Below are 12566 nucleotides of genomic sequence, written 5' to 3'. Positions count from 1 at the left end.
TGGTCCACCCCGCTCTTTATCTCCTCGGTCGGTGGCACAAGGTGAGCCAGGGCACATGTGTGGACCAACGGACACTGCTTTCAAAATTCTCCAGCTCTGGATGCATGCAAAATATGCGTATCCACAGTAGAATACAGATAGGGGCCACACATCTTAAAGAACCTTCAGTTACTATAAGGTAAGTAATTTTGCATGGATTAAAAACAAAAACAAAAAATTCAGCTGTATCATTAAAGTATGGCCTAGAGTGCACATCTAAAAATGTTACCAGCATAGCTATGTTGGTAAGGTGTATGGTTTTCTTGCCACCAAAAACCTCTCTAATGTTGACACAATTATATGTGTATAAAAGTGTGTGTATAGCTTATTTTGCTTCTCTACTGGAATATGCTATGCTGGCATAGACACTTTATAGGAGTATAACTGTGTATATATTAGAGGGGTTTTGCCACTTTAATTATGCTGACATAAGAAAAAGTAAATATCTATTTTTAATGGGGGGAGAGAGATTCTTTTGTATGAGCTAAAAGTTAATCAGTCATTCTGTGTGTCTTTTACAGCTGTGGTCAGTGTTGTTGATGAAACCATTAAACAAAGCAGAAGGCTTATAATTGTATTAGTACCAGAATCATCAAGTTGCAGTTTATTAGAGGATATCTTCGAACAGCAACTGGTTGTGTACAATGCTCTTGTCCAGGATGGAATTAAAGTTATTCTGATTGAGCTAGATAAAATAAAGAACTATACGAACATGCCAGAATCAATCAAATACATTAAGCAAAAGCATGGGGCCATCAGATGGAAAGGGGACTTCACAGAGAAATCCTATTCAGCAAATACAAAATTTTGGAAAAATGTCAGATACCAAATGCCATCCAGATGTCCAACTTCTTCAGAACTACACTTGCTGCCAACAACCTTGAACACCTTTCAAACCACAGAAAGATGAGGCATATGTCACTTTAATGGCCCTGGGCAGCTCCATTTCGAATGCTGTTTTGATGGATTTTATTAGAATGCGGATTGCGTACATGGTAAATGGATGATTTCACTTAAAGCCTTTCAGGATTGCATTCACAGGTTAGAGAAAACTAATTAATTATCATTCCACTGTGCAGAGCTAGCCAGCAGGACACACAGTAGTATTCCTTCAATGTTATATTAATGACAATATTAGAATGATGACATCAGAAAAGAAGCCCCAAACACAGCAGAGGAAATAAGCTTTTGAAAGGACACTTTTCAGACCCTTTTTGAACAGTGTGTTTCTAGGAAAAAAAACTGAATTAAGGCAGATTAAGTATAATGAACATTCAGGTATCTTTTATGTTAACTGGGTCCAGATTTATATTCTGAGTTTTGTTAGTGATATATTATGTCTTTATCCTAGGTGATACAACTGCAGTAGTTAGAAGTGTAGTTCATTAATCTGTTCTTTATCACTAACTTATTCAGTCCACTCAGGTTAGACTCTCTTCACCCTGCCACCAAGCATGATCAGACATTGCCATGCGTATCCTGCAAAAGCTCATCTTACTCTGAATTGTAGATCTTCAAGTCCCAACAAATACGTTTTTAGAGGAATATGAACAGTTTGAAAGATGGAGGCAGTTCAGCTGAAAGATGCCACAGTGATTAGTTTTTAAGCATAATGTTACTGAACATGCTTTAAATGATCTGGAAGAGGGGCAAAGGATTAAACAGCTGTAAAATGTTAAATTACTTCACCAATAATACTAATTTGGGGTACGAGGCAAGCACCAATGAGAACAAAGTAAACATATGAAGGCTGGAAATCCATGCGTAAAATGATACAACCTAATCCAATGAGATTCACTAGAAGCATTACAAAATGTACTGTACCGAACAGTCAGTGACCTGGCAGAAGGACAGACTAGGTGATCGAATAAGTCTCTTCCATCTCCCAACGTCTAAGAATTGATGAGAAGTGATAGCAGTGTGTTTAATATTGGTCAGGTATAAATATTAAGTTAATGGGGCAAGTACGGGGTTTTTTTGTTTTTGTTTTTAAGAAAATATATGCCATAGTTGCAGCTGATCTTTAATACATTTCCAGTACTGTTTTGAATCAATTTTTGAAGCAAACTGCAGGGATTTAATTGTATAATTTCCTCTTGCATAAATTATAAAGACTGCTAAAGCCTATTACAGTTTTGTGGAAAATATAATCCTTTTGAAGCAGCTGTGTATTGTTAACCATATGAGACTGATGTTGAACAGAACTACCACACAGAGGCTGCTGGCCAGGAGAGGTGGCAAGTTTTAGAAATGATACCTTTTTGAGAAAAGGAGGCAGGATTTTCATTGACCTTTCCTGGCACAGCGGAGGATTTAATGTTTGCAGGTTGTAATAGAGTTGTCTGTGTATAGTTATCCAAGTGTTCTGACTACAACTGCTAAGAAATTAGTCTGCACTGGAGAGGACCACAAGAGTTTGGGATATGTTTAAGATACAGGGATTTACAACAACAATCTAGTCAATGTATCGGCTTTCACTGGATTACAGGTGGAAGGAAATTTGTATTTTTGTAAATGATAGGAAAAAATCATGTTCTTGAAATGAAGAGTAGAGTTGCAAAGTGCACATTGGTCATGTGAGAAATGACAACCTGTAGGGCGGGCCAGGGAAAACTGGTAAAATTTGGGAGATCAAATATCGAATATCTAAATTTATGGATACTCTACTGACCTGTGGATCTACCGGTTGTCTTCTAAATTAACCAGAAAAGGTTATTTTACTCAGAAACTAATGCTTAAGGCCCCATGATTACAATGGGACTACTTGCAAAAACAGTTAAGCATGTGTGTAAGTGCTTGCTTGCCTAGGGGCCTGTGACAAGGAGGACTCTCAATGCAGATAGAAGTTGGCTATGTAAAAGAAGGGCTCTGACTCTTGAAATTAAATCTGTAATTGGTTTGAAATTAACAAATCCAGCTCCTAGAAGTATTGACTCTACATATATGAATCTTCACAGAAGACACTGCATTGACTGCAGGATCAATTCTTTTGTAATACTGCTTAATAAAGAAACTTGCTCAGGGTCTGATAAGTATGGTTTGTATTCTAGGAAGTGCAGCAATACGTTTTTGTAATTGGCTGTGATCAAAGGTGGGTTAGGGGAAATATGAACTTTGTGTGCTCTTAGGTTCAGCAACAAAAGGAAAGAATTATATCACTGAGTCAAAGAACTGTGCTTATAAATGTTCAGTGTCTATATTTTACATATGGTAAATTGTATTTGTTTCAGTCAATGAAATCAATCTCTCTCTCTCTCTCTCTAATGTACATATTTTTAAGATAATTAGAAAAATGTAATAAAACCTCCAGACTATTGTTTGAATAGAATGGGAATGGTGGTGCTATCAGAAGAAATATTTTCCATCTATAGCATTGCGCAATTGGATATGTTTATTTTGAGGTTTTCTCCGAGCCTCAGGTACTGACCTCTGCTTGAGGTAGAATAGCAGTGCAACCAAATCATCAGCCTGGTCTAGTATTACAAGTTATGTTTCTGTGTTTTAGTCACTTTGTTTATGTAACCATTTGGTTTAAACAGGTGCAAATATTTTTTACTCAGTAAAACTCTAAGAATGTGATCAAAAGTACATGCTTGTTTTTTGTTACTTGCATTTACCTGTTTTCATTAGAAATGTGCTAAAATAATAGTGTGTGTTTAGTGCATCATACACAGGTACATAATAGAATAATTTTTACAAGGTAAAGTTGTCTTTTTGAAACTTTGTATCTCTGACTAATTGTGGCCCTGATCCTGTGATGAAATGCATACAGTTGGACTCAGACTTTACTGGGGCTCTGCATAGGCATAAAGGCTTGCTTGCAGGGATAGTATTGCAGGATTGAGGCCTATTGTACCTCTCTTGTATTTCTTTAGACCCATGTAGCCTAGAAATAGGATTAGTCTAACAACTAAGAGGTATCTGTAATATGGTGTTCCAGAAGTCTTAATTTTTTTCCAGACACATGAAGATTTGAGTTCAATACTGACATTACATTAAAAATAAGAGAGTACAGATTTTCTTTATTCACGTTTTGATTGTAGGGGGAGGAAGTGGGGGGAGTTGGTGTGTGTGTGTTCACTTGAGGCCAACGTGGAGAAGTTTTGATTTTAATATAGAACACTTCATTCCACTTACTGAACTTAGTTAATCAATATGATCTAGTGGACTGCAAGACTTGGACTCCTGACTTCTAAATTTGGCACTGTCCTGCTTTGAGGCACAGCCATAGACAAGCTATTCTGGGTGAAATCCTGGACCTATTGAAATCAATGGGAGTTTTGCCCTTGACTTAAATGGGGTCAGGATATCACCCTCTGTATTCCCCCAACGTAAAGTGGTAACAATGCCTAACTTACCTTCGAGGGGTGTTGAGAGTTAAATATGCAGAGCTTTAAAGATCTATAAAGTGCAATGCAAATGCTTAGTAGTAGTATCATTAATAGTAAATTCTTTTTCTTGTTTTCAACTAAATCTTTACTTTTAAGGTGAGAGATTCAGCCCTAATATTGTTAAAACTAGATAGTTTCTTATCTAGCTTGTTATTCTTCTTTAAAATGAAACGTTTGATATTGAAACCGAGACATTACTGATCTTTGTTAAATATTTATCTTCACCATCTCCTCTTTTTTTGGTACTTTTGGACTGTCTTACAAACACTTTTTCTGCAAGAAAATACGGCCTAAAAAGGAAAACACATTTCTCTACACAAACTTACACATGAATGTACATTTAACAAATGTAGGCTTTTTTAAAAAAAGGAATATGCCACAAGTAATATTCCAGTTACCTAGGGGAAAAGAGATAAACTTCTGGAGTGAGGTCAGAGTGGGCCAGGAAATGAATGATGACGTTCTACTAGAAGAACTGTTGTAGCACTGTACATTTACCAAAGCACCATCACTTGCAAGTGGTGTCTCTGTACCTCTGCATTTTCAGAGTGTTTTGGCTGGCTACAGGGGTAGCCTTCTATTGCTGGAGGTATTATCTCTTTTTCTTTCCTTCCTTACACTCCTTTTTATGCTGCAATAATGGAGTGGGTGTATTGGTAGGAGGGTGGTGCATTTCTGTAAGAGAACTGTCATTTAAAAATAGAAAGTGGAATAAAGAATCAGAGTGAAGAGGTCAGAGGCAACTTGGGACGTGAGGGTGAAGCTCACTGCTTTTGTATGCAAGTATTTAGAACCAGCTTAGGAAGCTTTACGACTTTATATATTCCCTTTACACTTTGATTTTTGATTACTACTTAACTATACGGAGAAGTCTATCTTTACAACTAATAAGGGCCCATGCATTCTGCCAGTTTTTGGAGAATAATGTACAGGTTCTTCCTCACTTATACTCTTTGTTTTCTAATGTGGTTATTTAAAAGTTGAACCTATGTAGGAAATAAAGCTTTCTGACCACCCTATACAGGGAAAAGTCATTCTGTTTGATCCTGCAGTTGGCAGTGCAGGATTACCAACAAGCACAGGTGATCTCCCACTCAGCATAAGGCTTGGAGAAACCGTGCTTTCAGACGTGGTCTGTGGTTCTAGAAGACAACTAAAAAATCCCAGGTTCTTCAAGTGCTTGCTCATCTTGATTCCATGCTAGGTGCGCACACACCTCATGCACAGTTGCCAGAGATTTTTTTTTTCCCTTAGTGATGTCCGTTGGGAAGCCCTATCACCCCCTGGAGCCCCACACCTATGCGCCGGTATAAGGGGCGCCACAGCCCCACAACCTCTCAGTTCCTTCTTACCGCCTGTGACAGTTGCTGGAACGGCTTCTTGCTATTGAAAGGCTTTCTTACCCTGATGGTTTGGACTTGAATTTGTTGTATATAGTTTTAATTAGTTTAGTTAATAAGTTCGAGTATAGACAGTTGTCCGCATCTCAGAGGGACGATGGCCCAGGTGTTGAGACAGTGCCAAATTATTATGAATTGCTGTGATTGATAGGGATAAACTGGGCAAGCATGAGCTTGGTATGGCTTGGTATATCTGGACCTACTAGAGGATTCTGGGAGCAGGATTCTCTTAGCATTAGATAAATGGAGTGAAATACTACTGGAGGTGCTGAAATTGCACTGGAATGGTTAACAGCAGCTTGATTGGCGTGTGTGTTTCAACATCGAACTTTGGAATATCAGCAGGGGAACCAGCCCACAAAGTAAAGAACACGTAAAATCATGCGATTGGTGGGCTTGGTAACATGGCTGACATGGGTCGGAATTACCCTTTTTGGATAACCTCATGCTAAGAGCTTAACTGAATGATTTATGAGAAGGTAAATTATGGATGAGCTTTGGTTTGTGTGTCCGCTTTGCAATCCCTTCCAAATTGTGAAGAAAACCAGTAATAAATGCTTGAGGCATATTTCTGGAATGTGATTCCTTTGAGGACAAAAAGGTATATAAGTGCTAAGCAAAGTAAATTAGTCAGTTTGGATCAATTCCCCAATTAATATCCGAAGAGGTTTGAGACTGTGAGACAGAAGTCATCGGGGTAACCGAGACCTGGCCTCGAGGGACCTTTGCAAGATCTTAAAACCAGAAGTCAGGGTAACCAAGATCCTGCTTCGATGGACAGACCAAGTGCCTGAGAGGGGAAAGAGAAGTAGTCTCCATCTAGAGCTGGTAGATATATCTTCTTTGTTTGCCAATCCGGATACTGTGTAAGGCCAATATAGTTACTGAGGGTTTATGCTTGGGGAACTGAGGCTTATGGAAAAGAATTGTCTCGAATTTTGCTCCAGAGCGGGATTGGGCAAACATTCCCTAAGAGATGTATTCCTGATCTCATGGGCTCAACACTTAATGTATGCTTTCCCCCCAATATCGGTTCTCCACAGAGTTCTGACAAAGATACGAACAGATCGTGCCACTGTCATTTTGATTGCCCCGTCGTGGCCCAGACAACTGTGGTTTCCGTTCCTCACCAGAATGTCAACTCGCCCACCAATTTCGTTGCCCCTCACTCCAAACCTCCTATCGCAGTAACACGGCCGACTTCTTCACCCCAACCTGTCCATGCTTCACCTCAAAGCTTGGTTCCTACATGGTTCTCCCAAAATGAACTAGCATGCTCTGAGCATGTTCAAAGAGTGCTCCTAAACAGTAGAACACAATCTACTTGCATCACCTATCTCAGAAAGTGGAAGTGATTCACACAATGGTGCTCAACTAAACAACTTCCTCCTACTTCTGCACCTCTTCCACCCATACTTGACTACCTATTAGACCTTAAGCAATCTGGCCTGCCTTTCAGCTCCATCAAGGTCTACTTAGCTGCTATTACAACTTTTCATGACAAGATCGACGATACCTCTATTTTTGCTTATCTCCAAGCGTTTACTCAAAGGGTTCCAATCCCTATACCCGGACATTAAACCCCTTACCCCTCCGTGGGACCTTCACTTAGTATTATCCTGCTTAACTCAACAACCATTCGAGCCCCTAGCCACTTGCTCCCTCTTACACCTCTCTATGAAAACAGCATTCTTAGTGGCAATCACCTCTGCCAGACATGCAGGAGAAATAGCAGCTCTCATGGCGGACTCACCATACACCCTATTTTTTAAGGACAAGGTTACCCTCTGACTACACCCCAAGTTTCTTCCAAAGGTGCATTCGTCATTCCACATTAATGAGCCGATACACCTACCAACCTTCTTTCCTAAACCACATGCAAACTCTTTTGAATCCACAAAGCATACATTAGATGTACGCAGGGCTTTGTCCTTCTATCTGGATAGAACCAAGCCCTTTAGAAACTCTTCTAGACTCTGTCTCCATTGCGGAGCGCTCCAAAGGAGTGCACCAATTTCTACCCAGAGACTTTCAAACTGGATTTCTGACTGTATCCGACTATGCTACCAAATAAAGAAAATTACGCCTCCAGCCGGCATCAGAACTCACTCCACTAGATCTGTGGCTACCTCCGTGGCTTTTCTACGCAAAGTTCCTCTGGCTGACATCTGTAAAGTGGCCACTTGGACTTCTGAACTCACATTTGTTAAGCATTATGCCCTTATTCAAGGCCCTCTCTCTGATACACGATTAGGCAGAGCTGTATTATCTACTGCATTCCTACCAAATCCAAAGTCCCTACCTCCTTGAGATACACTGCTTTTAAGTCGCCTGGAGTGGAGCACCCACATCTCTCTCTCGAAGAGGAGGTTACTCACCCTGTGCAGTAACTGACATTCTTCAAGATGATTGTCCCTGTGGGTGCTCCACTACCTACCCTCCTCCCCTCTACTTCAGAGTTGGGGTAGCCTCCACTGTAGAGAAGGAACTGAGGAGACCGGTCGCGCACACGTACTATTAAGGTACACTCAGAGCGGGGGGGCAGGCTCTGTGCAGGCGTGCCCGGTACGAGTACTGCTGTAAAAATCTCTGAGTGAAGGCGCAGGGACGCACCAATGCCTGGAGTGGAGCACCCACAGGGACACTCATCTCGAAGAACGTCAGTTACTGCACAGGGTGAGTAACCTCCTCTTCACTTGGCAGCCATCTCGGCCTTCCATCCTCCAGTCCAAGGTAGCTCAGTCTTCTCCCATGAGATGATGATCAGGTTCCGCAAGCATTTAGAAAGGCTCTATCCGCATGTTTGTGACCCGATTCATGCACGGGACTTAAATCTGGTACTGTCAAGGCTCACCCTTTGAGCCCTTGGCATCTTGTTTGCTGCTGCTCCCCTCATGGAAAGCCATTATGTCAGCCAGGGGATTCTCTGAAATCAAAGCCTGGACTCAGAACCCCTTCCTATGGTGTTCTTCAAAGACAAAGTCCAGCTGCATCCCCACCCTGCTTTCCTACCAAAGGTGATGTGACAGTTCCACCACAACTAGGACATTTTTCTGCCTTTCTTCTTCCCAAAGCCTCACAGAACTGATGAGGAACACTGACTATATACCATAGACATAGATGGCCCCTGTCCTTTTATGTTGAAACCTTTTATGTTAAACCCTTCCAAAAGTCGACACAGCTCTTTACAGTGGACAGGATGAAAGGTCTGCTGGTGTCATCCCAGAGAATCTCGTCCTGGATAACCACTTGCATCCCCATTTGCTATGACCAGGTGAAGGTTCTGCCTCCAGCCATCACAACAGCCCATTCTACAAGGGCTCAGGCTTCATCAGCAGCATTCCTCACACAGATACCAATCCAGGACACTTGCAGGGCTGCGACATGGTCATTGATTCATACCTTTGCATCCCACTATGCCATCACCCAACAGGCCCATGATGATGCCAGTTTTTGGGAGGGCAGTGTTGCAGTCAACATGTCCATGAGCTCCAAGCCCACCTTCAGGGATACTGCTTGTGAGTCACCTAGCATGGAATTGATGAGGAAGCACTCAAAGAAGAAAAAATGGTTACTGAAACTTCATAACTGTTGTTCTTTGAGATGTGTTGCTCATGTCCATTCCATGACCCACCCTCATTCCCCTCTGTCAGAGTTACCGGCAAGAAGGAACTGAGTGGGTGTGGGGCCAGCAGCACCCCTTATACCGGCACATAGGCGCAGGGTTTATGGGGGCACTAGGGCCAGCCTTAGGGATACCACTAAAGGAAAAAAATCTCAAATTTTGGGCTCAAATTTCTGAGCCCATACAGTTCCACTGGCCAGGTTCCTGGGGAATGCCAAGTGGTACAAAGTGGAATGTCATTGGTTGGCTTCCTTTTAACACTATAGCTTTGTGAGTCCAAAATAGCCTGGTGTACTGTCATTGAGAATGGTCTAACACAACTAGAATTCCCAAATGCCTCGAAATCAAGTAATCCCTGCTTCTCTGGGGGAGGTAGCCCATCAAAACATTTCCAAGATTTTATCTTCATCTATATCTTCGTAAAGCCTTGTGTTTTTCTTAAAATAAATAAAATCTATTTTTACATTAGTCTCTCTTAGCTGGAGGACTTTCATCAGACTTTGGACAGTGGCATCAATGGAGGCTGAAACTGCAGATCAGCTCTTAAACCTTAATGCCCAGTTGAGCATTGCCATTCCCTTTTCCCCAGACTGGACAGTGGGAGACCTGCAAGTCAGATTTCACCCGCCTCTGGCATCCTTATCCAGGTTTTCCAAAGGTCAAAGTCCTCCAGCAAGAAGAGGAATCTCAGAAAGAGGAAGTTACCTTGTGCAGTAACGATGGTTCTTCGAGATGTGTGTCCCTATGGGTGCTCCACTTTAGGTGTCTGTGTGCCCCTGCACCTCTAATCAGAGATTTTTGGTAGCAGTGTTCCCTTGAGCCCGCGCAGTGCTCTCTCTCCCTCGTGGTCTGCCTTGAGGCTATTTAGCACTGCACAGGCGAACCCCCCTCACTTCCTTCTCTACCACAGAGCCCTATAGAGAACTCCGAAGTAGAGGGGAGGAGGGTGGGTTGTGGAGCACCCATAGGGACACACATCTCAAAGAACCATCGTTACTGCATAAGGTGAGTAACTTCCTCTTCTTCTTCGAGTAGTGTCCCTATGGGTGCTCCACTTCAGGTGACTCCAGAGCAGTACCCACCACTGGAGGCTGGGACTTCGGAGCGGAGTCTTTTACTACAGAGAATACTGTGGAGTTGAAGATGGTGTCAGCGGCCAAATCTTCAGTAATCGCATAATGTTCTGCGAAAGTATGGACAGAGGCCCAGTCATTGCTCTATAGATTGGGGAGATAGGGGTATCCCTAATGAATGTGGTTGAGGTAGGAACTGATCTCATGGAGTGCGTATGGACAGAAGCAAGTTGCGCCCTTGCTAAATGATTAATGCAACTAGAGACCCATTTGGATAGTCTTTGAGGAGATATCACAGAGCTTTTTGATCTTTCTGTGGACGAAAGGAAGAGTCTAGGGGATTTCCTGAAGTTCTTAGTCCTGTCCAAGTAGAATGCTAATGTCCTTCTAATATCTAGCATATGCACAATTGTCTCCCAGTTGTCACAATGTAGTTTTGGGAAAAAACAGGGAGATGGATCTGTTGATTCATATGGAAAGTGCAGAAAAAGTAGGGAGAAACTTGGGATATGGCCTTAGAGGTTGTTTAAAAAAAAAAAAAAAGACAAAGGCTGTTAATGATGGGTGTGCCACCAGGGCCGCTATTTCTTCTATGTGCCTAGCTAAGGTAATGGCAATTAGATATGCTGTAGTCATGGACAGGTGTAAGAGAGAACAAGTTGCCCTGGACTTGGAGGGAGGTCTAGTCCAAGCCCTGAGAACTAGATTAAAGTCCGAGGCTGGAGCGGGTGGTGTTACATGGGGGAAGAGAGTCCCAATGCCCTTAAAGAGTCTACATATTAGTGGGTGAGCAAACTCCAAGTGGGAAGCCATTTTTGCCATGAGATGTACCTTAAGGGAGCTGAGTGAGAGTTTAAAATGTAGTGCAAAATCAGAGAGAGGAAAGATGAGGTTGCGTCTGTCCGTTTGGAATGGTACAAACTTGGAGTCATTTCCATTTTGTAGATAGGTATGTGGAGTGGTCAACTTGGGGTTGTGGTGCAACGTGTGTTTCAGCTTGTCAGAGCATTCTGCTTCTAAGCCTTGGAAGAAAGAAAGATCCAAGCCTGGAGGCGGAGGACCCATGGGTTGGGGTGAAGGGTCAGCCCATTGTTTTGAGAGAGCAGGTGAGGAATGGGCTGATGTCAGAGGAACAGGAGGGCATATTGCCATCTGCATCAGGTAAGGGAACCAGACTTGTCTTAGTCAAGAGGGGCAATCACAATAACTCTCGCTTTGTTTCGTTGAATTTTCAACAGAATCTTGGATAGGGTAGGAAACTGAGAAAAGACATACAAGTGGGCCCTGTCCGCTGGGAAGATGAGGGCAACTGCCAGTGAATGTTTCCCCAAAGGGTGGCTATATCTTGAAGCACCTGTTAATTCAGTATACACTTATTGTTGTGAGAAAATTCCAAAGGAGACTGTTGGTTATCCCGTTCTGTATCCCTTGTAGACAGACAGCGGAGATGAGCACATTGTGATGGGTGCATCAATTCCAAAGTTTGAATGCTGTCTTGCAGAGGGAGGGAGATCTGGCAGCTCATACAAAACATACAGGTCACATTAAGTCCATCATAACCTTTGTGTGTTGTTTTTGATGACAGGCAGAGTTTGTGCACAGGCACTCCTGACAGCCCCTAGCCCCAAAAGAGTGATATGGAAGGTCATTTCTGTGGAAGGCCATTTGTCCTGAACCTTGTTGTTGTGTAGGGATATTAGGGAGACATGTCCCAGGGTGGTGAATGTGGGTAGTGAGAGGAGCACTCTCGCTTGTACTGCATCAGGTTGGTGCTGATAAAGTCCAGTCACTGTACCAGGGTTAGTATGCCACTACAATGAAGTGAACCTTGGAGACTACCCTGTGTGGAGCAGTCTGTACCTATAATGATCCTGCCCCAAAGGTAAGCAGTAGGAAATCTCTTGTATGATGGTTATATTGAGATATGGAAGTAGGCACCCTGTAAGTTCAGGGTTAGAAATCAATCTCTTTGCTCTAGAGCTGGTCCTAACTGCTGTGAAGTAAGGTAAGGTGACTTCTGAGTGGTGTGACAGGTGTA

The 12566-nt window shown here is 42.4% G+C and overlaps 1 protein-coding gene and 1 long non-coding RNA gene across 4 annotated transcripts in view; both read left to right on the top strand.

Moving 5' to 3' along the window:
• LOC102945219 (interleukin-1 receptor-like 2) overlaps positions 1-4053 on the top strand; it is a 47163-nt gene extending 43110 nt beyond the window's left edge. For all 3 annotated transcript variants that reach the window (XM_043536762.1, XM_027831096.3, XM_027831097.3), the window contains one exon: positions 561-4053. In XM_043536762.1, the coding sequence (XP_043392697.1) occupies positions 561-949 (389 nt within the window). In that variant the 3' untranslated portion in view covers positions 950-4053. The remainder of the gene's footprint in view (positions 1-560) is intronic.
• Positions 4054-10432: 6379 nt separating this feature from the next.
• Positions 10433-11781, top strand: LOC122462101. The gene is made up of 2 exons (XR_006284454.1): positions 10433-10486; positions 10526-11781. It is a non-coding gene; the product is annotated as an uncharacterized LOC122462101 (long non-coding RNA).
• The last annotated feature ends 785 nt before the right edge of the window (positions 11782-12566 follow it).

Source organism: Chelonia mydas, chromosome 1, assembly GCF_015237465.2.
Source record: "Chelonia mydas isolate rCheMyd1 chromosome 1, rCheMyd1.pri.v2, whole genome shotgun sequence".
Lineage (NCBI taxonomy): Eukaryota > Metazoa > Chordata > Testudines > Cheloniidae > Chelonia > Chelonia mydas.
Note: the sequence above shows the minus strand (reverse complement) of the source record. Positions and strands in the feature narration are given on the sequence as shown.